Here is a 27,982-nt window from a genome sequence, read left to right as displayed (position 1 = left end):
ATATAAACATGGATAAATTTAGTTACATTAATTTAATATTATACAGAAAAGCAATAAAAGAATTAGCAATATTATACCTAAACCTACACGGGGATAAGGGGTTATATGGTACTATACTACTTTTTTTTTTAATCTAGTTAGGTACAATAGTTTGTAACTGACTATATACTTAATTTCACTCCAACATTTATTCTTAAGGCAGAATTTAGCAAGTAGGTCCTATAGCTCTTTATAATTTATAGTCAGATACAAAAAAAATTACCTTTAACCTAATAAGTCACCTTCAGATTTGTAAACAGAAGAAAACGGAAAAAATGTCTAACTTATTTTTCAACTACTTTTACCCCATGTAACTGTCAGTAATAACATTAACTTTCCATTGAAATACAATACACAAGTTTTCATAAAATAAAATGAGTATGTTTAAATATGTAAATAGCGGTAACTATCTGAAATAAATGAATACTGATAAATACTGTAATAAATGACAGTTAATAAATACTATAACCATCTATAAAAAAATAACACTATGTTGCATATTATGCTGGCATTATTCTAAAATAAATTCCAAAAAGCGTGATTAGAATCATATACTACCCCAACATGGTTTATTTTACGGTAATAACCAACTGTCTGTACATTATTATAATTTATATTTGATCATACATTTAAATTACTTTTATTATTTCTGTTTATTTTGTGCTGTCAAGTGTAAAACAAGAGCCATCCTTGCCATGCCGAAAATTCCATCGTATATAATTTATTGTTTCTTAGCATTAGTTAATGTGCAATGACATTGAAAGACAACAGGTCATATTTCTGGCTCAACAAGCATTATGATTTTATTGTTTGTTTGTAACCTTGCTCTCATTTGAAAAATAACCAGCAAAAAGGATCGCACACTTCTACACTCCTTGATTATAGTGAATTCTGAAAGTTTTTTGATAGTCAAGAGAAATCAGTTTAAAACTCACAATAGCCATTGATGCTTAATATTCTTAGACATCAGAACTAACAATAATAGTTCAATCAGGGATGCCATTTTTAACAGTCACAACATGTTTATTAAATAAACATCCAGTTGGAAACAAGAGAAAGAAATAATTGCCAGCTAATGCACATATTCCCATGAAGCAACCTGAACAGGTTGCAGACACTGTGCAACTATTCTTCATGAAAAATTAATCAGGAGAATATGTGTATGTAGCACCTCATTATATCACAGAATCAGCGTATGCCCTTGCCACATTCATTAAAAAACTGATCCAATATCAACATTAGTTCTCTTAAGTCAAAGGGACCCAAGGAAAACATAAGGCATTTAAAACGGCATGTAAACTGGGGCTGGGTGCAAAATAGGAAAATGTTCATGCTTTTTTCCACACCAACACTTTCATTCTTCCATCATAGCCCATGCTTCCTCTGCTTGCATGTAGTATTTATTGGCCAGTCTGCCCTTCATGGCCTCCATAGCTGCATCAGCCGCCTCAGTAAAAAGATCACCTACAAAAAAATTAAAAAGACGTTATAAATCAAACATGCATACAATCCCAAAATTACAGGTTACAACAAATTCAGGACACACTTAGAAATCACAATTGCCTATATAATATTATCTTATATTATATTTTAAAAGTAGTGACCCCAACTGTGACCTGTGTGCAGAGGTGGAAAGTAACGAATTACATTTACTCGCGTTACTGTAATTGAGTAGCTTTTTTGTGTACTTCTACTTTTTAAAGTATTTTTTTTAATCTGTAATTTTACTTTTACTTAAGTATATTTTGTTTGAAGTATTGTACTTCGCTACATTTTAAAACACATTAATTACTGAGTAAAAAAAAAAATCGCTCCCTGGAAGCTATGTCAGTAAATAATGGGCAGGAGGGCAAACTGGCGCTAAAATCACAAGAAAGATGCAGACGGAGAAAACAGGCGTTAGTGGTGGTGCAGACACCGCTGAAAACGAAACCCCGTCATATTCTGAAGTTGAACTCAAGGAAATGAAGTGAACCCCTGGCCATATGTATGCTCTATTATGCTGTGCTTGCCTAGGGAGACCAAACTAGCAGTTTATAAAATCTCGACAAGACATCAACCCCACGTAAGCATATAGAGGTGAGCTAAATAATTGTGTCATTGCATTGGTGGTTAAAATGATGCTTTGACATTTTAGCAAGAGGTTTTGCACAAATTAGCCAAAAAGACTGGTGCGGAGTGTGCGATATATATTGTCTGCGATAATATCATAATTGTTGTTTTAATGATGTACGCGCGCATTTAGAGTGTTCTTTCACTGTGTGATTCAGTCTGTTGAAATGCATTTAGAATGAAATCAATCAAAATCATTTAGAATCAAAATCACACAAAGAATGCTGTCTTGTCCTCTAAAAATCATAATCACACACACACACACACACACATATATATATATATATATATATATATATATATATATATATATATATATATATATAGTTAGATCAGTGGGGATTTCTTTAAGACTGTAAGGGAAGCTCAGCTTCCCCTCTATTGTAAAAAAAAAAAACCCAACGGTCAAATATGTACTATTGTGTATTATGTATTGTGTTAATCAGCTACATGTCGGCTGACTCGATTTTCTTCTCATACATTCCCGTAGCGTCACAGTGCATTTCCCTGTTGAAGCCGAGCGTCCATTGACTTCGATGGGGCTGCTTTGAACAGTTTTTTTCAGTGCTCCGAAGCTAGACGGTCATTGGATAAATGCTGCGATTATGTCCCGCCCACGGACGCTCAGCGTCTCTGGAGGTGAATGAAGACTGGGCTTCCGCGTGATGATTGGAGGATCTGTCGATCTCCTTTTGACTGACAGCGGTCTGCACCATAAGAAGTCGGTGAAGCTGTTTCACGCTCAGTCCCATGATCGCGGATTTCTCAAGTGTATTCGAAAGACAAACTGCGGCAATATTTCTTGATATTTGTAAAATGCAGAACCACCACAAAATTAAATTGGTAACTAAGACAGATTGAAAATGTGCGCGCGCGCGCACACACACACACACACACACTATAGCCATCTAGTGGTTAAAGTGATTTATTACAATTTTTTAACTGAATTTCCCCAAAAATGGGCAAAAATCTTACATTAAACCTTATAAAATTATCCATGGTATCCCCATGTATGAAAGTTAGAAATCTGGGTCTTTTATGAAGTGAATTTTACCTGAAATGCTTTTTTCTTTTTTTGTAAAAAAAAAAAGCCTATTTAAATAAATATTTATTTATTTATAGAAATGTAAAAGATTTAAATCCTCCAAAAACTGTACAAAGTTTAGTAAAAACATAAATGAACAGAGTAAAATTATATTTGTAAAAAATTTAAATATTTTACTATTACAAAATGAAATGTTATTGTCTGGGGTCAAAAAGACCCCGAGTGTCACTACAAATGAAGACCATCAGAGGGTTATAATGTAGGCCGAAAATGAGCTTCCCCTCTTTGAAAGACCAGCAGCCGCCACTGATATATATATATATATATATATATATATATATATATAATTTTTTTTTTTTTTTTTTTTTTACAACAGGACAGTAAACTAAGAGACTTGCGTTTTAGACACCATATTGCCATTGTTTTTGCTCTATTTCTACAACAAAAATTTATTCCAAACACAGCCACCAAAGCAAAATTTTGCATCTCTGAGCAACATGACAGTGTTTCGTTTCTGAATGAATCAACCGTTTAAATGATTTGGTTCAATCGCAATGACTCACTTATTAACAGTGACTTGCTAACACATACTGGCCATTTTAATTTCACATTTAAAGTATCTTTTGATTTTTTTTTTTTTATAATTAAGTTTTTATAATTTCAAATGAGTATTCAACATTTTATGTCTGGCATATCAAAACATTATTCATGCATTTGTAAATGCAGGTTAAATGCATTCTTGTCCTGCACTAAACAGTGTAATACATCTAAATGCCACGTCCGATGAAGCTTTTGCATTTCCTCTGTATTGAAAAGATGAGTTTGTTGATACTGATTTGCCAGATAACAGCCCAAATGTTTTATTATTCTAAATAACTGATTCCTTTAATTAAAAACAACTAGTTTGAGATTAATAGACCTATCCCAGGGGTGTCAAACTCAGTTCCTGGAGGGCCATAGCCCTAACCCTGCTCCAGCACACATATCATGTAGTTTTCAAATAAACCTAAATGATTAGATTAGCTGGATCAGGTGTGTTTAATTAGGGTTAAATCTAAACTGTGCAGGACTGTGGCCCTCCAGGAACTGAGTTTGACACCCCTTGGCCTGTCCCATTTTTGAATCCGTCCCACTGTTAAAATGTAACTAAGTAATTTTTACTCTGAGTAAATTTTAAATGAGCTACTTTTTACTTTTACTTGAGTGGATTTTTTAGACTGGTACTTTTACTTGTACTTAAGTAAAATTTCATTAATGTAATGGTACTTTTACTTGAGTAGAATATTTTTGTACTCTTTCCACCTCTGCCTGTGTGCACTGTTTCAAGAAAACTATCATACCATCTGTTTTTTTTCCTTTTTATATTCATTTAATCATAATCATGTAATTATTCAATTTAATTCTATAATAATGTTTAAAAAATGTATACTAGTTATTTTACAAATGTTTCTTGCTTTTGCAATGCTTGCTTTTGTGTTGAATCTAATGATTCAGTGGTTTCAAGGGATATTTGTCTTCACGAGTAGGAGAGAAGAGAATTTCAAGATTTTTAAAGTCACAGGACGAAGTTGGGAAGCAGTGATTTTCCATAGCTCTTGCTTTGGTATATGAACACTTGTTGATTTTTGTGCAGGGCAGACAAAGTCTAGACGAAGCCTAAGCATTAAAACATATGTAACTAAAATTAGGGTTAGGATAGGTTAGGGTTAGGTTTTATAGCATGAGCAGCAGAGCATTTATGCACAGGCTTCCAGGGGTTGAAGAACAGGGGCCTACACTGGGTTGGGGCCTACTGGCTTCATGACAAATAATATTTTTTTAAATAATTATTTTTATATATGGGAGTTTACAGCACTGACAAATGCATTCTACAACTGAACTCCTGTAAATTTTCAGGACTCACAAATGCGTTTTCACCGTCGTATGAATGGAACCCTTTTGCAAAACTAGTTTTCTATAATGTCATACAGTGCAAGACAACCCCTGTTTGCCGAATGCAGGTTTGGTAATTTACAGACGTGGGTATAGTCTGTATCATCTGAAGGTTTTAGATAAAGTTACTGTCATCTACTGAACGCAAAAACAATGAACAGAAGCTTCTAAAGTTATGTCCTTTGAATTAATTCATACATATGCACTACTTTAAATGTCTATTTATTGACTAATAGTCTTTTGATATGTTCAATTGGGTTTATCTATAGGTCCCCTTGAGCATGTGATACACTCACCTGCTCTTTGGGGATCTGCATCTAGGTTGTTCCCTCCCTCCTGGTACATCTCAGCCAATCGTGCCAACAGAAGGTACCGCGGCTCATCCTGCATCCCATCAAACTCTCCCCCCTCATCATAGTCCGTCATCTTAAGGGCAGAGTCATACCAGTACACGGCGTGTTTCCAGTCCATAGCCCTGCATTTTCAAAGTCCCAAATGAACACATCTTGGTCCAAAAAGACAAAAAATGTATCAATGCGTTCCTCACCTATCTGAAGGGAGGTTCAAACCCGTGTCCAATGCTCGTGCTACTAGAATCATACTCGGCCTGTCTCCTGCCTCAGCGGCCTGCAGCAGAAGGCAGAAACCCCTCTTGCTGTTTTCCACAGATGCCTGAGATAAAACAACAGAGAAATTATATGGTAAGCATAAGCAGAGAAATAAAACAATTTTTCACCAACCACACAATAATTAGGAAAAGAAAGCACCTCTAATTCGAACTCTGGTAGAATGTGATGTGGCAGCTGAAGATAACATCGGCCAAGGGCAACTATAGCCTCAAGCTCCCCGCACATGGCAGCTCTTTCCAAATGGTACACTGCAGAAATCTGGTCCCAAGGTGCATCCTTCTCACAGAAACGCCCGGCCTCGTGGTAGCGGACCATTGCTAGATGAACCTTAAAGGGATAGTTCACCCAAAAATGAAACTGAATTCTGTCTTCATCTACTTACTCTCACATTGTTTAAAACGCATTCGACTTTTGTTCATCTTCAAAACTAAAATGAAGTCATTTTTAATGAAACCTAAGGTTTCTGTCCATCCACTGAAAGTCAGCGCAACCAAAACTTTGAAGAGCCGAGAGAAAACTAATCCAAAAATTAATCAAGCCGTTTAATCCAAGTCTTGTGAAGATACAATCACTTTATATGATGGACAATCATAGACAATGATGACACACATCAAATATGGAAAGTATGGAAGCTCAAATGTTTATTCTAGCGTGACAAACACATTTGAGTTTCATGTTCAATTCAGTGTTAAATTAAATCTGTTTTTCATATACAGTGATTGTATCTCTTTAGAAAACTTTGAATAAACTGCTCGATTCATATGCATTAGCTTGCCAACCCTTTTAAGATCTTTGTATCTGAATGGGTGGTTTTCCAGACAGAGATTGAGCCTAATCCTAGACTAAAATGGCCCTTTAAACCAGATTAGCAGAAATCAGCTTTTTCTCGTCGACTTAGTCTAGTCCAGAGTTTGCTGAGGAAGGCAAGTTTGCTGGAGGAAGACAACAGCTACTTCAGGACTAAACTGAGGCTTAAATTAGTTAAACCAGTGGCCAGCTGCATAAACATATACACTGTTAAGACTGTGTTTTACAAACTAGTTAGACCAACTAGCAGTTAGTCAATGGGTAATCAGTCTTACTTTTTGCACTCACATAAAAATGTATTGACTTTAAAAAGTTATGACCAGTATTGAAGAAAAATAAATTAGATGACTAACTGTTTAAGACTAGTCTAAGTAGTTTATGCAACAGGAGGCAGGTTTAACTTCAAATTACCATTGTGTTCCAGTCTTATATATATTATAAAATTCTAAAATGATTGGCACCCTTGGTAAATATGAATAAAGAAGCCTGTGATAAAATAAATTTGCACTGTTAATCAATCTAATTCTGAAATAAATGTTTTTCTCTAATACTCATTGGCCACAATCAATGGCACCCTTTTGTTCTATACTTTTTGCAACCTCCTTTTGTCAAAATTATAGATATCAGATGCGTGATGAGGTTGTAGAACACATACCAGCGATTAGATTACTCCTCTATACAGAATCTCTCCAGATCCTTCGGATCCAACATGTTGATACACTCTCCTTTCAGTTTTCTATAAGGTTCAGGTCAGGGAACTTGGATGGCCATGGCAAAACCTTTTTTCAAACATTCTGTGGCCCATGTTTGTGTTGATTTTGAAGTGTTTTTTTTTTGTTTGTTTTTTAGGTCATTGTCCTTATGAAATGAATATCCAAACAAGGCCCATTATAAGATTTTTAGCAGGGAACATCAGGGTTTTTATTTATTTATTTATTTTTTATCTGTTTATATTGGCTAGAATTCATGATGCTATATATCTCATAAAGATGTCCAAGACCTCCGGCAGAAAAATAGGCACAACAAAAGATACAACAGTAAATTTCATTGAACACATGGTCCACCTTTTTATCCCTGTGTACAACAAACCCATCTTGAGTGTTTGCTGCTAAAAAGCTCATTTTTTTAAGTTTCATCTGACCATAGAACCCAGTCCCAATTAAAGATCCAGTAGTGTGTGACAAATTAATAAAATGTTTTTTCAAACCCTCCTAAACAATGTAGGTGCTTATTTTTTGGTCCCCAAGACAACTATTGCCTGCAATTCTCCAGTTGTGTTCCTTTGCAGAGTCTTTGACCACTCAAACTATCCTCTTCATGCTTCATCAAGACAATATAGACACATTAGACAATATACAGGTGCATCTCAAAAAATTTGACTATCATGGAAAAGTTCTTTATTTTTTGTAATTTAATTCAAAGAAGCAAACTTTCTTATATTCTAGATTCATTGCACACAAACTGAAATATTTCAAGAGTTTTTTGTTTTTATTCTGATGGTTATGACTTGCAGCTTAGGAAAAAAAATTCAGTATCTCAAAAAATTTGAATATTTTCTCAAAGGTCAATCAAAAAAAGAATTACAAAACAGAAATGTTCAACATCTCCAAAGCAGATTTAATTATGCACTCAATAGTTGGGGCCCTTTTGCATGAACTACTGCTTCAGTGCAGTACAGAACAGCCTGTGGCACTGCTGAGGCGTTATTGAAGCCCAGGTTGCTTTGATAGCAATCTTCAGCTGTATTGTTTTTCAGATGTTACTTATCTTCCTCTTCACAATACCCCATAGATTCTCTGTGAGCTTCAGGTCAGGTGAGATGGCTGGCAAATCAAGCACAGTAATATCATGGTCAGCAAACCACTCGGAAGTGGTTTTGGCAGTGTGGGAAGGTAGGTGCTAAAGTCCTGCTGCAAAATAAAATCAGCATCTCCAAAAAGCTTGTCAGCAGATGGAAGCATAAAGTGCTCCCTTGGACTTGATAAAACACAATGGACCAACACCAGCAGACGCCACTCCACCCCATATCATCACTGACTTCAGAAACTTCACGCTGGACTTCAAGCAGCTTGGATTCTGTGCTTCTCCAGTCTTCCTCCAGACTCCAGACCTTGATTTCCAAATGAAATTCTAAATTTACTTCCATCTGAAAAGAGGACTTTGGACCACTGAGCAACAGTCCAGTTATTTTTCTCCTTACCCCAGGTGAAATGCTTTTTCTCTGGAATGTGACAGCTGTAGACCTCTTCATGAAGACATCTGATCGTGGTGACTCTTGATGCGCTGACTCCGGCTTCAGTCCACTCCTTGTGAAGCTCTCCCAAGTTCTTGATCAGCTTTTCCTGACAATATTCCCAAGGTGTGTATTCATTCCTGTTGCTTGTTCATCTTTTCCTACCACACTCTTTCCGTCCAGTCCACGTTCTATGAACATATTTTGATACAGCACCCTGTGAACAGCCAGCCCTTTTAGCAATGGCCTTCTGTGGCTTCCCCTCCTTGTGGAGGGTGTTGATGATTGCCTTCTGGACAACTGTCAAGTCAAAAGTATTTCCCATAATTGTGGTTGCATGTTCTAAACTAGACCAGGAGGTACCCAGTATTTAAACTCAAAATTAATTAAACTAATGAAGCTCAAAATGGAATATTCTAGTTTTTTGAGATATTAATTACAAAAAATAAAGCTCTTTTCCATGATTTTCCAATTTTTTTGAGATGCACCTGTACTGTAGGCCGATTTGTAACATTTCCTGTTGACTGGAACTCCTTAATTATTGCCCTAATGGTAGAAAGGGAAATTTCAATGGTGTAACTATTTTCTTAAATTTTTCTGACTTCCTATTTTGTGGTACTTCTTGACTGTGAAGGTCAGCAATCTGTTGCTGTACATCAGAACGATATTATTCGTTTTTTCTCATTGTGATGGATGATTTAGGGAATTTGGCCTTTGTGTTCCCTCATATTTATAGTCCTGTGAAATCAGAAGTAGTGGCTGGATAATTAATTCTGAATTAAAAGTTGTAATTGTGTTTTAATAGGAATAAAACCTTCAGACATTTCACTCAAAATGATTTTCACAGCCTTCTTTGATCATATTCATTTAGGGTGCCAATAATTCTGAACATGACTCTCTCTCTCTATATCTATATATCTATATCTATATATCTATATATATATATATATATATATATATATATATATATATATATACATACATACATATATATATATACATATATATATACATATACATATATATATATATATATGTATATATATATATATATAACAAAAATAATAATAACATTAATAATAATAATAATAATAATAAAATTGTTTAAAATTTCTAGTCTTTCCTTTTAACCCACAGCTGAGGTGTGCCATTTATTTAGCTTGCTTTAAGATATTTAATCTTGTTCAGTAAAGTTTTTTTTTTTAATGGATTGCAGTCTTTGTTCTGCTGACATTGTTTTTCTTGGATTTGCTTCTCAGTTCCATACAATGTAAAGCTTTTCTTGGTTCATTCCATATTTATTGGCAACCTCTGTCATGCGGATTCAGATTAACACAGTTTGTTTTAAATTAATCTAGTTCATTTAAGTTAAGGACGACATTGTCCAGGTTTAAGTAATATGTACTTAATATGCGTTTCAGAAAGCTGTTTTTTAAGACATGATTAATTATTCTAGATTAATGCCTGCTCTTGTCTTAATTTAAATCCTGTCCGGGAAACCGCCCACAAAAAGTTTTGGTTGCATGGACTTTGACTGGAGGGACAGTAACCTCTCAGATTTAAAATATCTTGATTTCTGTTTCGCCGATATCTTATGGGTTTAAAAATGACATGAGGGCGAGTAAATCACAACATTGGTTAACATAACCAAGGAATAATGTAGTAGTAGTAGTAGTATAATTTTATTTAATGCATCTGGGACTATTTTCATGTCAAAAACTATTACAAAAATGAAAATATCACATAAATACAATAAAAACCAAGCAAACAAACAAACACAGCAAGTAACATTGTACAAGATGTTTTTTAATTAACATGATATATAATCTAAAAACTTTTCAGGCAAAATCTTCCTAAATAAGACCTTAAGTAAACTTAATTCATAAAAGAGCTTTCTCCTTGCATTAAAACCGGGGCAGTCAAAAAGAATATGTTTAATAGAAAGTGGGGTCTTGCAGAACATGCATAGAGTTGGGTCTTCACGTTTAAGTCCCAAGGAATAATGTATGACAATAAAGATATTTGCCAGTTAGTTTCAGGAACAGGTTAATAAACACATGACACAATTTTCTTACCTTGCCTAGGATGGATTTACAAATTTTCCTTTCGAGAAGCATAGTGTTAAGTCTCTCTACCTCCATTGCCACACAGGAGGGTCTGTGTATGTGGGAGCGAGATGAATGGTAAAAACTCCATTTTTCTTCTGTCAGCTGAGAGATACAAAAAAAAAAAATGTTTTTAAGCACCCAGAGTAATTAACATTGATACTATATAACTATGTCGTGTCAATACTTTTTTTTTTATCTATAGCTTATAACATTCTCCTGTTGTGATATCAAATACAGTTTATAGCTGATCTGTAAATTATTCCTTTACTGTCAATACAAACAAACTGTCATTTGACTATTTGACTTTTTATCAAAAATATGTAACATTTCTATGAGAAGCAGTAGAATTAACATCTGTGAGATTTGGAAAACCACCAAAATAAACTTCAGATATTACTGCACAAAAAAACAATGCATGCAGGAAATCACATGCAGGGTTCCTACACATTTTGACTAAAGACTTCCGTGGTCATGATTTCTAGGATTTAAAATGATAATTTATAAAGATTGCACTTATAAACAGCAATTGCTAGTCAATTACACATTTAACCACAGCACAGCTAATTTCCATGAGTTTTACATCCCATTTAAAATCAGAGTTTAACATTTCCTGACATTAACAGGTTTTCAACCACCATGGAAACCCTGCATATGAGTTTACAGTAAGGGGAGGAAAAGCTTGCCACCAGTTAGAGGATGAAAGTGAGATGAGAAAGATTAGAGATTAGATGAAAGAAGAATGGAATAAAAAGAGGTTTAGATAACAGGTGGATCACAAGACGGCACCACTCTAAATCAAAGGTCTATGAGAAGAAAACAGATTAGGAATTAATGGGTGATGGGTAACTCTATCATGATTAGATACAGGGAGTTTATCAATGGTTTCGTAGTTACCCGACGAACACTGTCCTCATCCGATTCTGAGTAATGTCTGTTGTAGAAGGGACGTCCCTAAATGATGATGTAAAATCCTACCGTCACACATCTCAGGAGCCCAAAAATTATTACTGCTGCATTTTAAGATGCATTTAAGCATAGCACACAACAAGCACACAAGTTTAAAATGCACTCTAACAGTTGGGGGAGTAACAAAGAAAACAAGCAAGAATAGCTTCTAGTTTCAATTTCTTAGTTCAACAGTTGTAAATTCTTAGTTTAGTTTAAAATGTTCTGTATTTGTTTGGGTTTAATGCGGACACCTTCAAAGAAATGGCTCAATCATCAAAAACCCTCATTGTTTTTATGCCAGATACAAATAATGTTGTGATTAATATAATATAGGCTAGTATAACATAGTATAATATATATTGAAAATACACAACATCGTTTTAATATTTCATTTTAATAATTGCATTGTCTAGCCAACTAATAATCTGTACCTGACTGTGATGCTCGACTGAGTCTCCTTCACTGCGTTTCTCACTGGGGTAACCACTGTCTCCTCCATTCTCTGAGTCCTGTGAATGCAAGTACAGTTCACAGTAGTAATCAGCATTGCACTGCTGCAAAAATCAATTTTAGAATCAGTTTACACAAAATATCAATCAATTTAATGTCACTGTTAACTGTGGATATATATTCTTATTCATAAACTGACCTTGTGATCAATGTTAGCTCGATATGCCTCATTCATTTCATTCATAAATGACCAGCCTGTAAACACACATAGATCGAAAGACATAGTAGTGAATACAATAAACACATATTAATACACAGCAAAATAAAAAAACATGACATATGGGAACAAACTTTACATTTCAGCTAGAATGTCCTGACTGCTGACAGATGTGAGAATGAAATTCAGAAATAAAATATGTTGTGGATGGTTTATTTTTACACGATCCAATGGATTTTAATTGAACTAAATATAGTACTACAAATCAGATTGCCGTTTCCAATCATAATATAAAATATTCAACATGAGTTTTGATATTTTTTAAACCAGTATATACTCCACTAAAGCATATGCTTATGCAAGTTAGAATGTGTGTGCTTATAATACTAATCAAAACATTCAAATGGTGCACATTGGCCCAGGAGGGTTACCTAGCACCTTTAACACCAGCTAATTAATATTCATGAAGTAAGCCATAGATACCATCAGCAGTGCACCATTCACTAGGGAGGAAACATAATTGAGCACTAGGGAAAACAAACCCTTGCTATCATATTTACCTTTTCATTGTTATTTCTATGGGGACATTTCTTATAAATGTGGCTATCTTTAGACAAGTCACACTGCTGCAGACAAGCATGTTTAGAGCAACCGTTATTTTTACTGCAAATTTCTGTTATCCATATTGGTATAAAAATATAAAAAAAGACAGTTGTGGACTTTCTTTGTAAGTGTCAAACAACACACTAAACTTTCAAGCATTTTGAAAGCATAGAGAACATTACTTTCTAAAAATAGCCAAAGCCATTGAAAATGTATTTTCGTTTTCTCATTAAAAAAAAAAAAAAAAAGAACTGATAATTTTAGTAACATCACAACCAGCCAGCCAAAAGCCCACTTCAGTTCTCGGCCAGCTGACAACAAGTGGAGGCACTTCTTGTACTTTAAATATTTATATTTAAAAAAAGGGTTTCCAGATGGTTGTAACATCCTGACAGCTGACAAATTATTATTGCAAAAGACCATATAAAAAGACTCATTCATTGTTTTGTCTGTTGCCTTAAGTAGGGCGCAACTGTAACTTACTGATATCATCATTTTCAATATGTAAAGGAGGAGCTGGATAACTGTATTAATAACATTAACTAGACCTGTCAGAAATATACTGCTTTATTCAGTAAAGAAAGCAAATGTGATACCAACTGTTGTCAAATTGTACTACTTACTATAAATGTTATTAAAACCTACTTAAGCCTTTCAGTCTTTCTCTTTTCTCAAGTAGGTTGCGACTGTATGCTTGTTACCTACATAATAAATATCTGCCACTGACTCGGCTTGAAGGGGATTTGATATTACTCTGGTATTCACACATAGTGCTGGGTAAGTACAGGATTACCCATGGGTGATCGGCCTGCAGAGATGCCCATACTAAGTGGAGAACAGGGAATCGAGTCGGTGTCACTGCTTTCATCAACTGAGAAGCTCTCAGAGAGCCGGGAGAGGAGGACAGGCATGTGGCCGAGAGAGGTAGTCCGGACCCTGGGCGAACCACACTGCTCTTCACATCCACGGAGGGCAGTCTTAGCTGACTGCTGCTGAGAAAAAAGAATTTATTAAGAAGACCTGCAGAAATGAATAAACAATTGCAAGCAATTTGTGAATGCAGGGCTGAGCCACAGCAATTTTATTCAACAGCAGTTCCAGTAATATTTTCAATGGCCACAGCGAAAAACAAAACAAAATATAATATTTTAGAATAGCATTTTTTTTTGTTAAGCTTGGAAAAATAGTACATCAATATATCAGCTATAGATGTGCCCCAAGATGACAGTTTTGTTGGCTAAAACCCATAAACGAGTTCCAGCGTCCTGAAGTCAAGGGTTTTTTTTTAATGGGTTTTTGGGTAAATGGCTGAAATAAGATCGGTGGTTGACACAAGCTCATATTATATAAAAGTTTATTCTGCAACATACAACAACTTAGTAATAACTGCTTCTATTAAGTAAATACAATATTTTACTTGTGGCTAATTGGGCATACAGAGGTATTAACGTCATCATGTTGAACAGGTAAACTCATCTACTCACTGGTCTGTTTACAGGCTCAATGCGTTTATATTCGTGCTTTTGTAAACTATTCTAACTTTAAGGGAAAAGTCATTTAAATAAAAAGAGCTGCCTGAATCTAAATTATTGTTGGTACATTTTACCAGTATTTACCATACTTTCAAAACAAAAATTAAAATAGGAAAAATATGCAATATGAAAATAATTTAAGAAAAAATATATTGATAGTAAAACAAGATTTATACCAAAAGGTACATCTGGAAAAAGCGGGGTCATTTTATAATCAGGGTCTTCTTATATTTGGGTCAATACGGTAATTTATGGCCTTATTTTTGTTTTTGGGTGAATTAACCTTTTAATCGTGGTGACACCAAAGTCATGCAACCAGGTGCAGTTCATTAAAAGCCTGCGGTTAGATTAACTTCTGATGACTGAATTTAGGCTTTAAAATTCATACAAGTTATGTAGATTATCCAGATGAACAAAACAGAAGAATCATACTTTTGTTGGTCACAAAGTTTCTTTTTTGCAATAATCCAAAAGCCTTTGGAAAAATCCTTTTGGGTTTTTCCTCGGGGAAACCAGGGTGATGCTAACTTCTGGGTTGGCCTACAAAAATGCAACATCTCTACAGCACTCTATATAAATATAGCAATCTCCCTATTGAGCAGCTCCATCAACAGGCCCAAATCTCTCACACTAGCCTCAGGTCCTGTTTATGCTTATACTAGGATCTGCTTTATTTTCCAATACAAACCAGAAATTTGTTGGTGCAGTCCAACTGTGCAGTTTCAGAAGGGGACAGGTCAAAGCGAGCAAGGCCCATACTCCTACAGATCTTATTACACAGGTGAGAGTGGAAGAAAAGAGCCATGCCACGCACACCTGAAACAAACACATGGAAAATCACTACAAATGTTTCTCCTGCTTTCATTACTTTCTCCATATAATGGACTTAAATGTGGCCAAGAGGCTGAAGGTCTAAACTGCAGATTCAATGCATCTTCAAAGGCCTCTACAAGATCCCAGCTGAGGAATAAGAAACTGAAAACTGCATTGAATCTGCAATTTGGACCTTCAACCCATTGGACACCGTTGAAGAAAATTATATGGAGACAAATCCTGGAATGTTTTCTTCAAAAACCTTCATTTCTTTGCTACTGAAGACGTGAACATCTTGGATGACATGAGTTTGAGTAGATTATCAGGATTTTTTTAACTCAAGAAGTGAACTATTCCTTTAAGACAAATCAAATTTGAAGTTTCTGCATAGAAAAAAAATGCATGATGTTGATAAATACCTAGGTTGCCGTCTCCAAAGTCAGTTCCCTTCTCAGTGTGGATCTGAGGGTCTGTGTAAAGGTCCCCAACACCCTGAATGTCCACCACTATCAGCTGGTGTCCAGAGCGCTCAAATGTGAAATGACTGAATGCCTAAAGCCACAAACACATAACTGGCAATAAATAACCACACATCATTTCCCAGGGACAAAAGATACAGATTTGTTAGATTTTTGACTATATACCTGAGGTGTAAGCCGTATGTTATCGTCCCTCACAAAACCAGAGTTAGAGTTGTACTTTGTGTACTTTCCCTCTATAAAGTGCTCCAGGTGAAACAAAGGGCTCCCAGGGCGACTAGTCATTTCCACAATGCACATCTGCATGATGTCAACCTAATAGTGATGGGATATGTTGAAGAAGTATAAAATTCATATATGATATTATTGTTTGAGTGCTTAAACCTGGTTTACAAACTATGTCCACCAAATAAGTACCTGTTTGGGAGGCCTGTGTCGATTAAACTCTTCGCCCCATAATTTAGCCTCCATTTGTAACCTCACATCCTCAAAGTAAACCTCTCTGTCCACGGTTTCCATGTATCTCTTAGCCACGTAGTTTGAGGCTGATTTCCAGTTGCTGCTGTGGGAAAAGTTTGACAACTTCTTCCTGTGAATGAAAGAGAAAAGAAAACTACAGGTCAACAAAAAACAAACTTGAAAATGGAAGATATACCAATAAAAAAAGGACGTTCCAGCTAACATGGATGTATATTTTATAAAACATAACAAATATGTTTAATACAATGTTGGCAGGCTGGTTAATGTAGTGAATAGGAGTTCACATGTAAAAGAGGTGTCGAGCAGTGTTAGTAAAGTCCTGCAGTAAAACTACTCTACACATCATTTTTCTAATGCTTTTAACATTATAATGTGCAGTTTTGACTGCAATATAAACAATTACATGGAATATTTGTACATCTAATTCAACAAATTAAGTGAAAAGTTATACAAAGTAAATAAAAACTATAGTTAAAATTTAAATTTACTTTATACTTAAAACCAATGCTCATTAATAAACAGTAATATTTACCTAGTATAGGGTATGTATGTATGTATATATATATATATATATATATATATATATATATATATATATATATATATATATATATATATATATATAAATACACATACACACACACACACACACACACACACACACTCACTGGCCACTTTATTAGGTACACCTCGCTAGTATTTGGTTGGATCCACTTTTGCCTTCAGAACTGCCTTAATTCTTCCTGGCATAGATTCAACAAGGTGTTGGAAAAATTCCTCAGAGATGTTGGTCCATATTGATAGATAGCATCATGCAGTTGCCACAGATTTGTCAGCTGCACATCCATGATGCTAATCTCCGGTTCCACCACATTCCAAAGTTGCTTTATTGGATTGAGATCTGGTGACTGTGGAGGCCTTTTGAGTAAAGTGAGCTCATTGTCATGTTCAAGAAACCAGTCTGGGATGTTTTAAGCTTTGAGACATGGTGCATTATCCTGCTGGAAGTAGCCATCAGAAGATGTGTGCACCGTAGTCATAAAAAAAAGGACATGATCAGCAACAATACTCAAGTAAGCTGTGGCGTTTAAACGATTCTCAATTGGTACTAAGGGGCCCAAAATGTGTCAATAAAACATATCCAACACCATTACACCCCCACCACCAGCCTGAACCGTTGAGACAAGGCAGGATGGATCCATGCTTTCTGTTCTTTACGCCAAATTCTGACCCTACCATCTGAATGTTGCAACAGAAATCGAGATTCATTAGAACAGGTAACGTCTTTTCAATCTTTTATTGTCCAATTTTGGTGAGCCTGTGCGAATTGTAGCCTCCGTTTCCTGTTCTAAGCTGACAGGAGTGTCACCCGATGTGGTCTTCTGCTGCTGTAGCCCATATGTTTCAGGGTTCGATCTGCTGTGTGTTCAGAGATGGCATTCTGCATAGCTTGGTTGTAACGAGTGGTTATTTGAGTTACTGTTGCCTTTCTATCATTTCTAACCAGTCTGCCCATTCTTTTCTGACCCCTGATATCAACAAGGCATTTTCGTCCATACAACTGCCGCTAACTGGATATTTTCTCTTTTTCGGACCATTCTCTGTAAACCCTAGAGATGGTTGTGCGTGAAAATCTCAGTAGATCAGCAGTTTTTGAAACACTCAGACCAGCCAGTCTGGCACCAACAACCATCCACGTTCAAAGTCCCTTAAATCCCATTTCTTCCCCGTTCTGGTAATTGGTTTGAACTTCAGCAAGTCGTCTTCACCACATCTAGATGCCTAAATGCATTGTAGGGCTGAAACGATTCCTCGAGTAACTCGATTACAAAAAATGATTAAAAATGATAAAAATGATCAATTAAATTAAATTTTAATTTATTTTAAAATGATTTTTTTTAATGTTACACAACGCGTTTACATCACCCACAAAGCGGAATGAGACAAAAGCGCTGTGTCCGAAGTCGCACTCTGCAAGGAGTAAGCAGCAGTGTTTTGATTTGAGGGCGCGGGCAAACGTAAAGAGAACGTCGTCGTGGCTGGCATAACACAACAAGGGCCCAATGATTTCCGAGATGCAGCGGAAAACGCGGAGGGAATCGCGGAATCCAGTCATAAAAAGGGAATTTACAGTTTAATGCGGAATGGCACGGAATTTGCCAAATTTTGAATGAATTAATCAAAAATAGGTCATTGCACTTACATCAAATCACGATATAGACTTATATCTGTAAATATTAAGCTGGAACAGTCTATTTAAATATGAATCCTGCATGTTCTGCGTGTCTCTGTTAATGGATAGCGCAGAAGCGCGAGTTCCTTTATTAACATCACTGAAGCGCACGTTTCAGCGTCTGTTGTCTCACTGAATAAGGACGTGAACACATGAACAACATCTCCAGAACTGCTCTGACAGTCACTTCATGAGCATTTGACCGTTTGATTTGAGTAAAACCATGGGAATAAAACTAGCGTCACATCACATACACAGAACTGTAAAGGTACGTCACCCGTCAAAAAAAAGTCCGGTTAAAGACTATTGTTCAGCAGAATGTACAAAGCCTACTACAAAAAAAAAAAATCTAACATTTTTTTTATCACACAACATTTCTTCCATGTTTTATTTTTAATAGTAAATCCCGTTTGTTTACCAAAATTTAAGTTAATTTTCAATAATTAAAAGATAAATTAAATTAATGTTTTATGTGTTTAATGTGCATCTCAGAAAATGCTTTATTTAAAACCCCAACTGAATGGCACTTAAATGCATTTAATTCATCTGTCAACTTTATTGTCATTGTTCACAGTACAAGTACAGACAAAGAAACAACAGCCTCTTTCACACAGTAATACCAGTAAATTGCCGTAAAATTACCAGAACGACTTACCGGTAAATTCAAAAATGCGCTGTTCACACAGTCAACAACATTCCGTCTTTTTTCCGGAAAAGCACCATTCACACATCCATTCCAAAATACCGGTAAATTATGTGACGTCATTAACCTCTAAACAGCTGTGCTTGTATTTTTAAACATGGAGGGTAATACGTGTTCAGTATTTCTGTTGATGGTTTCATTTTTGTTTCAAACTTCAGTATTCATGCAACTGCTTTTGTTATGGAGAGACATCATAATAGACCACTGGTTTAAATAATCACCATTAATAAAACACCCGATGCTGTCGGGAGCTGACCAATTTATTGAAAATCGGCTTGAAAGGATTAATAGCACAATGAAGTTGTGATTGTAAATTGCAGTCTGTAAGACGCGCGACATTGCAGAAAATATGTGTTCACAAATCTATGCTAATGCAAATTCATATCAAATAGTCTGTCAGCGCAGATAAACAGTTCTGCATTCAAATTGAGTTCAAAAGATGTCGCAAAGCACCGGAAAAAGTAATTACCATGAATGTGACAGAGGGAAATAGTAAAAATATATTTGAATTATTTACTAATAAACTAGTGTTTTCTGAGTCTGTGTGCCAAGGATGAAGTTGCCTGACTCATCATCTCCTCATTAGACGCGCCTTCTATACGGATTATAATTGTATTGAGATTTTTGTTTTTTTGTTTTTAATATTTCATTAAGTAGTAATTTAAAGCTTTCTATATATGTATATTTATCATGTCTGTGAGGCATGTATTCAGTGAGTTTCGGCTTATTTTTGTAAGCTCTCGACACGGCAGAAAGCATGTTTGTTTTCTTTATTTTATATTATGATCGTGCTGGCACTTATATGTCCCAAGAAAGCGTGCTTTATCTTGCACTATCCGCACAAAATATTAGATATAGCGCACATGTATCTGGGTTTAACGTTAAAACATCGTTACATGCTTGAACTGTTTTATATCTTTAGATTTTATTTTAGACAACTCGTGATGATTTGAGAAGGCTAAACTGATTAAACATAGGCTCTCTCTCTGTGCTGGTCGCTTTAAAAACAAAACTTATAGGCCTGTTTAACAATCAAAAACTGCTCCAAACATACAAAACTGAACTATTTTAATAGCTGAAACAGTAGTATAAGCTGTTTTTGGAGAATTGGGAAAAAAGACTGGCTGAACATCCTCAAGTAAGTTGCGGGGCAAACCGAAAGTTGATGCCAAATGTCCACTCTTCTCTTCTCCACTGCTCCGACTTCTCGTTTGTACACTATGTGTTTTTACCTATGTAAAAACTAAAATAAGTTGTAAAACTTAAAGTTATTATTTTAATTTTTTTATTGTGTTCGGCATGGTGGGCCGCATGTGATTTCATGACGTACCGCGGGTTGAGATCCACTGGTCTAGAGCTACAGGATTAGCCGGACCCCCAAATAGATTGACAAAAGTCATAATAGGAACAAGAAATACTTCCACTACAACTTCGTTTGTGATGGTCGTTTATTTATTTATTTATTTTTTTTTTAGATATTAAGAAGCAATCTTTTCAGTTTATTGATGACCTGACTTTGTCCTGTGAATGCATTGCTCTCGGAGACAGTGAACAGTTATTTTATCATACGTTACTGCATCACTAACAGTTTCTCTCAAATAAAGACATATTTCTTCATCTGCCCGGATAAGGAGAAGCGCTTTAATTTCACTGTCGCTTCAGTTGGATGACATTTATTTTATTTTCTTAAACAGTGCGTGAATGCGTCACATTGTTATGATTGGCCCGGAGTAGACGTCTTACATCACCGCGTTCTGAACTCGTACGTGCTCATACCGGTAATTTTCCTTCTGCGTTCACACACTGCAGAATATCAACTTCTCAACATTGCCGGAACGAATTTACCGGTATTTTTGAAAAGATCCTGTTCACACATGATCTCTTTACGGCAATTTACCGGTAATTTTCCGGAAAAGTCTGTATGTGTGAAAGGGCTTATTGGGTAATAATTAAATGTTTATTTTTGATGTATGCATTGCATTCTATGCATTTAAAAAATAAAAATAAAATTTTTTAAAAAAAGGAAACTTAGTTGTTCATTTTAAGAGACCGAGGAGTCTTATTTTCTCTTGCACAATTAATATTGCACTTTAAGCAAAAACACATTTTATCCGATTACTCGATTAATCGATGGAATTTTTGGTAGAATACTCGATTACTAAAATATTCGATAGCTACAGCCCTAATGCATTGAGTTGCTGGCATGTGATTGGCTGATTAGCAATTTGTGTTACCAAGCAATTGAAAAGGTGTACCCAATAAAGTGGCCGGTGAGTGTATGTATGTATATATGTATATATATACCGAATGTACCGAATGACCGAATGCAATATTTTGTTTGCGGAACATAGGTAAATTTTCGTGTTTCCAAACGAACATATTAAGTGTCGGAAGTCTCCGCATTCAGCGCAAATCCCGCCCTGCAGCTGATTCTAAGGCCGGTGACACACTGGCTGCGTGGCGTGAGCGTGGCGTTTCTGCTGCGTGTCAGTTGCTTCGCATTTTCTGTGTCTTTACACACCAGAATCGTGCCTGACGCGGCGGCGCTGGCGCGCTGCTGCTACTGTAGGTGACATAGAGGGAGACCGCTGACAGACCAGGATCTTGTCTTCACAACAACAATATCTATACTTCATGTTGAGCATAAATATAAAGCCTAATGATAAAGGACACCGTCAACAGTATTGACGGCAAAATAGACTATGTTTGGCAGGTGCAATATGCCAGTGTGTCACCGGCCTAAGGTTTTCAAAAGGCATCACGCGAGTGTGAACATCACTACAACTAGGAAAAAAATTATTGTAATTCAAACGCAGCTCCCGTCGGCATTTAAACAGACCTTTGCTCTTAATTCTGATCGGTCCAACGCAATAACGAAATCTGAGCAGGTCTAAAAACTGAAACTGTTGATGCTGCACTTTACACTTGGGAAAAGTTATATATTTTTTTAAATATGAGCAGGCCTACAAGCTGGGATTGGTAATGCTGCACTGTAATCATAGTTATTTATTTATATTTTTCATTATATTTTATTATATGATATTGGTTTGAGACTATGAGTTTTATTTAGTGGAGAACTTTGCAGCAGTATTTTATTTCTTAATCTTTTTTTATTTTATTATAAATTATATTTTATTATTTATTTTATTAAAAAGTATTAAAAAAAGTGTAAACAAATTGTTAAAAAAAAGTTTAAAGTAATAAACAACCTGCAGTTTAATGTTTGCATTTCTTTCCCTTACTGTACCGAAAATGAACCGAACCATGACTTTAAAACCGAGGTACGTACCGAACTGTGATTTTTGCGTACAGTTACACCCCTAATATATATATATGTGTGTGTGTGTGTGTGTGTGTGTGTGTGTGTGTGTGTGTGTGTGATTAAATTGACTTGACTTACGCTCTATAACACTCCCTCATGGCTCCTTTTCCAAACACCTGTGAAAGAAATAGACTTTAATTAATTAATAAAAAAACACACAAATAATCAGTATTAACACATTTACTTTCACAGAAAACAAGTGTATTGTAGTGCCAAAATACCTGAGAGGAAACCTTGATATATATGTCGTCTTTTGCCCATTCACCAGTAACTGCATTGTATCTAAAGAGCAAAAACATGTTTACACTTTAAATATGGATTTCTATTCCCTTTCATTCTCAAGAAGTAGTTCTCAGTTTTTCCACAGCAGCAACTGGAAATCAGCCTCAAACTAAGTGGCTACAATGAGAAGTGATTCTTTTCTTCATTGGAACAGTTAATGAAAGAGTTAAGAGCAAACACTGCACAATGGGCACAGTCCTAAAAGCAAACGCCCAATATATACACAAGTAAGTGCTGCTTTTTTTCCCCCGTTGCCCAGAATACCGTGTACAATTACCCATCCACCAGACGCAGTTTTTTAATGGCACACACAGCCATTGGCTGGAAGTCAAGGGATATTTTAGAGGTGTGAAGTTACAAATGTTTAAAAATAGAGTCTTGAAACTGGGAGCTGACCCCTTGTGTTTGTATCCATCTGACGTTATCTGACGCCTCTTATTTAACATGTGATAACACATTCTGAAATCATATGAGATTGAGATTGATCATCACAGGTGTCTGTGATGTAGCATAGTGGTAAAAACTCAGGACTGGTAACCAAGGAAACCAAAGGTCAGTGATGATAGTGCACAAGGGTCAATCTAATGTTCAGTGTTGAGGACTCTAATTTAAAGTAGCGATGCTACAAATGTGACTGTGATGAGTGGGGCGGGGCCGAGGGATGTGGGAACACAAGCGAGGCCAGTGGAGTGATGGGGAAATCAGCTTTATTTTATGTTCGCTTTTTATTTGTGCGCATCAGTCGTCCGTGAGGGGCTGATGCGCTGTTTTGTGTTTATTTTGTAATTAAAGTTTCATTTGATTGTCCGCCGGTTCCCACCTCCTTCTTCCCGATGATTATTAAGGTTTAATTCATTACAGTGACATTTTTCAGTAACCTGATAGCAGCTCAGGTGTTTTTAAAATAGTGCAGTAACATTTTGTTTTTTGGTGGATTTTGCGTTTCTCTCATTGTCACTGAAATTTATTCAAAACCCAAATTTTTATATTTCATATATTTTTGCTAGGGCTGCTCCGATCACGATCGGCCGATCATTAATGCGCATCTCGTCAGTAAAGCCGGTTCTGTAAATTCCATCAGTTAACAATGGCTCTGTGTAGTAACAGCTTCTCTATGTGAAATCACGCACCTGATGGAATTTACCGCTGATTAGAGAACCATCTTTACTGACGAGATGCGCATAACGATCGGCCGATCGTGATCGGAGCAGCCCTAATTTTTGCTAAGGTAGTTGTTCATATAATTAGATGATTCACTCAAAAATTTAATTCTGTCATCAATTACTCACCCACATATTGCTCTAATCCAAACCCACAAGACATTCGTTCATCTCTGAAAAACGAATTAACCTATTTTCGGTAAACAGAACTTCAAAAGTGCTTGCTTGATGTGGGAGAATCAATGAGGTTTGTTCTTGTGTATCAAGCAAGTACAGTTGACCTTCTTGTGTTTTGGAGATTTACGAAAGTCTTTCAGGTCTTCTCCCAAAGATTAGCAGGACCTAACTTGTAGCTTGGCTGTCTAAAGATTCAAATTAGCTTGTCCAACACAGCTTATGTGTTGCCTCTTGCTGGACTCAAACCTCCACTCCATGAACAGTAGGTCAACACTTCAAACGGCCCCAGATTTACTCACCTGTATCGAGTGCAGCGCTCGGTCTCGATTTCCTCCAGATGGAACTCAGCCCAAGGATCTGGCATGGCTTTGGCTTTCTGAATAGCATGTCTCCAAGTTGCCTGATCAAGAAAAAATGAAGTTGTTTGAAAAACTTTCACATCCTCCTGTATGGGTTGAAAAACTGAAGATGGTAGAGATCCATGTTATATTTAATGGCTGTGTGCAAGCACAAAACAATGGCTGGGAAAAGAAGTAAGGAACTGGAGGAAAAGAGGTATGCTACAATAATGGTCATGCAGGAATAAAAGGACAAAGAAAAGCTTGAATCAATGCTGAAAGTGTTCAGTAGACATTAGGTGAGGGTTCCCAGTTTAAAATATAAAAGAAATACCATCAGAAAATGATCATTAATACATCCTGTTCCCTTTAGGAATCAGAACTGGAACAATAATTGTAACATTCCTTCCTTCTCGGTCGTGTTGGACAGGTACTTTAACAAGAAGTTCCTGTTTTGGGATCCTGCTAAGAATTTTTCAGAAGCAAACATTGGACTTGGTTATTTCCTGAACTTTGTGCTTTGCAGATTCTGAATAACAGCTGTAAGAGATCTAGTTTACTGTACTACAATACAGTAATAAAAGTATCATCATTATCCAAGTGACATCAGTGAAATAAACCTGACGTGCAGGCAGACATGATGGCACGATATCTCAAAATAACCAGTAAACATAGATCCTGTGGCCAAGTACATTCAGCCAATTATTTATTTCCTTTTGAAAGTGAGTCACATTGAGCTCAAATATAGGTCAGACACTAGGAAAGTGTGGGCTCCTCCTTACAGGGAACCCCTAAAGTATGGAAACATTATCCATGTGTCATAAGACATAGCGTGATATAGGTATTCATAAGGAACACAGTATCTATTCAGATAGTTTAAAAAGCATGTTTTTTTTTATATTTAAGTTGAAAAGTCTTTTACTATGCCAGGTTAAAAAAGGACTAAATAGTATCATCTTCTCTGCTGTACAATATAAAAAGTTTACATATATATATATATATATATATATATATATATATATATATATATATATATATATATATATATATATATACAGATGAATTGTTCAAAAAGATGAGATAACATGCATTTCGAAAATAGAAAGTAGACTGTACATGACAATATTAGCCATTATATCAACAATAACATTTAAAATATTATTGTCTGTATCAGACACATTTTCTTTGCAACCCTAATAGATATTCTTCTTACAGCAATCTAAAGCAGAAGAAATGAGAGTGGGAAAAAATAAGGTGACAGGAGAAATATAGAAAGATCATGGATTCCAGGCTAGATGCTACAATGACACAGGGTAAGCTGGATTAATAAAATCTGGGAAAGCAACAGTAAAGGTGAAGGGTAGAAATCAAAACTTGTATTAAACATACCCGGCTTTTCTCAGTTAAAGAGCCAAACCTGGCAGAGTGCCCATCCTGCTCGTTTTCATTTTCGTTCTAAGGAATAGACAAACCCACTCGTTTAAGCACAAAAATATTAGTATAAATGCAACCTGACGTATTTACAGTAAGATTTACTGTCCGTAAGGTTAAGGAAGTCACATCATGAGAGCTTGAGAGAGCTCCATATATGGAAGTGAGTTTGTCACAAAAATGGAGGAAAACAATTTTTGCAAACTGTTCATTAGTTCACTGCTGCTTCTGAGAACAGCACAAAAAGCTTTGTGGTCAAGAAAAAAACATCTGTTCACTAAGCCTAGTTCTCTGTGGTACAGGCGATCTTTTTAACCATTACAGATCCAGAGAGGTCATTGTCTAAGTGGACATGAGCAAGCCAAGGACGTTCTTGGATTACCACCAAAATACAATTCTGAAATGATAGGTCCAGTTCTGGATAATGATACAGCATTACAGTCATGCTAGGATACACAATGTATACATCTATGACGTAAAATGTAACTACTGCAAAAGTGATTTAGCTATTGTAATAATATAAAATAGTATATAAAAACAATATGCATTAATTAATGTCTCAAAAACTAGTATGTCACATTGTGGTCACATGTCTATATTAATAACATGTGTAATTCAAAAATTAAAACAGCGGCTATACATTTCTATGTAATTTGTGTCAGAGGCATTCACCACTATCACATTGTGGCATTCAGTTGCTGAAAATGTACCATAAAATTCTGATACTTGACAGGATAACATGCTGTGTACTACAGAAATAGTACAAATAGTGGTATGCCGGTCCAAAAATAGCCTTTGTTAACATGCTAGGGACTACATTTATCTAGGAGGACGGCACTACTTAATGTATTTCCTCAATACAATAACATAATGAATGTCTGTGCACTTAGTGTTTTTATTATGTAGTAACAGTTTTATAAAAGCAATATGACGTTGTACTGTACATATATGACTATATAAAAAAATAGCACAACCTATTGTACCCTTTTGCTTACAGTAAAGTGTTACTCACTCTGTATGTGAAGGAGTTTTTGGGCAATGAATTTGAAAACTGCTGGTTGCAAACTAAATTTTTTTGGTAGTCAAAGAAGCCTTTGGTTGGGCTTATGGGGTCGTCGGTGATAGGGCAGATACGGAGGTCATCTTCATCATCATCTTCATCATCACTGGCATTGGAATCTTGGAAAGCCACTCCACTTTTAGCACACCCACTCCTAGGTCCATCCCAAGGACTTCCCACCTCCTCCATACTAAACATGAGCTCCTCCTCAGCCATTATGTCCCACTGTGTTGTGTACCAGAACTACAAACAAACACATTAGACAAGCACAAGTGTCAAATCGAAACAAGCACAGTAGTCAAATACAGCTACATCGGCAGAATCGGTTAAAAAAATAAAAGCAAACACTTTTTTTTAGATGAACTGAGAAACGAATGATCAGGTACAGGTTGTTCAAATTCGATGGTATTCACTAATCTCAATCCGAGATAAACCTGTTACTGTTCATGCATTCCACTGACCTATCAAATTGTTGTGCCAAACATACTAAAACATCAGTTTGCAATGACAAAAGCATGACATTTTAATACATTCAAGTTAAACCGTCATTCATTTTTAGCTTCAATGTGCTAATGTGCTGCGTAAATACTAATAACAACAGCTCAAACTTACAGAAGACAAGAATAAGCAAAAGTGCATGTCACATACCTTGTTAGAATGAATAAAGCTGACAGATTGAAGACATAACGAAAACAGGAAACAGATAATATCACTTATGTCGAATCACCTTCACACCCTTTCTAAAGAAGGAAGTCAAATCATCAAATGTGTGTCAAACGTACTGGCCACTGACAGCTTCTGTGTCTCTGCAGAAATGTACTCTACGTGTCCTGGACTGCGAGCAAATGT

At 35.9% G+C, this 27,982-nt stretch overlaps 1 protein-coding gene across 5 annotated transcripts; it reads right to left on the bottom strand.

Annotated features, from left to right (window-relative positions):
* Positions 1-816: 816 nt before the first annotated feature.
* LOC132121290 (eukaryotic elongation factor 2 kinase-like) lies at positions 817-27,982 on the bottom strand. 5 transcript variants are annotated; one of them, XM_059530556.1, is made up of 19 exons: positions 27,782-27,982; positions 27,086-27,376; positions 26,032-26,097; positions 24,604-24,704; positions 22,907-22,967; positions 22,764-22,801; positions 16,365-16,536; positions 16,113-16,262; positions 15,888-16,020; positions 15,344-15,471; positions 13,917-14,109; positions 12,503-12,558; positions 12,285-12,362; positions 11,800-11,856; positions 10,873-11,007; positions 5,896-6,084; positions 5,676-5,800; positions 5,425-5,603; positions 817-1,503 (listed from the first exon to the last, which is right to left on the bottom strand). In XM_059530556.1, the coding sequence occupies exons 2-19, from the start codon at positions 27,347-27,349 to the stop codon at positions 1,394-1,396; spliced, it is 2,235 nt and encodes a 744-aa protein (XP_059386539.1). In that variant the 5' UTR covers positions 27,350-27,376; positions 27,782-27,982; the 3' UTR covers positions 817-1,393. The 5 variants fall into 5 exon arrangements, with proteins under 5 accessions (XP_059386539.1, XP_059386538.1, XP_059386540.1 ...); XM_059530555.1 differs by having other exon boundaries at positions 13,917-14,112; positions 27,782-27,981; XM_059530557.1 differs by lacking the exon at positions 11,800-11,856 and having other exon boundaries at positions 13,917-14,112.

The sequence above is a fragment of the Carassius carassius genome, chromosome 39, assembly GCF_963082965.1.
Source record: "Carassius carassius chromosome 39, fCarCar2.1, whole genome shotgun sequence".
Lineage (NCBI taxonomy): Eukaryota > Metazoa > Chordata > Actinopteri > Cypriniformes > Cyprinidae > Carassius > Carassius carassius.
This window is presented reverse-complemented; position numbering and strand designations above follow the sequence as displayed.

What these genes read in the sequence shown, in the direction of transcription:
- LOC132121290 (XM_059530555.1), bottom strand. Translation starts at nt 27,349, where the DNA reads ATGGCTGAGGAGGAGCTCATGTTTAGTATGGAGGAGGTGGGAAGTCCT. An exon ending in AAAACTCCTTCACATACAGA is followed by an intron (nt 26,098 to 27,085) that starts GTGAGTAACACT and finishes TCTATTCCTTAG; the next exon opens with AACGAAAATGAAAACGAGCA. An exon ending in GTAAATCCATCCTAGGCAAG is followed by an intron (nt 6,085 to 10,872) that starts GTAAGAAAATTG and finishes TATCCCTTTAAG; the next exon opens with GTTCATCTAGCAATGGTCCG.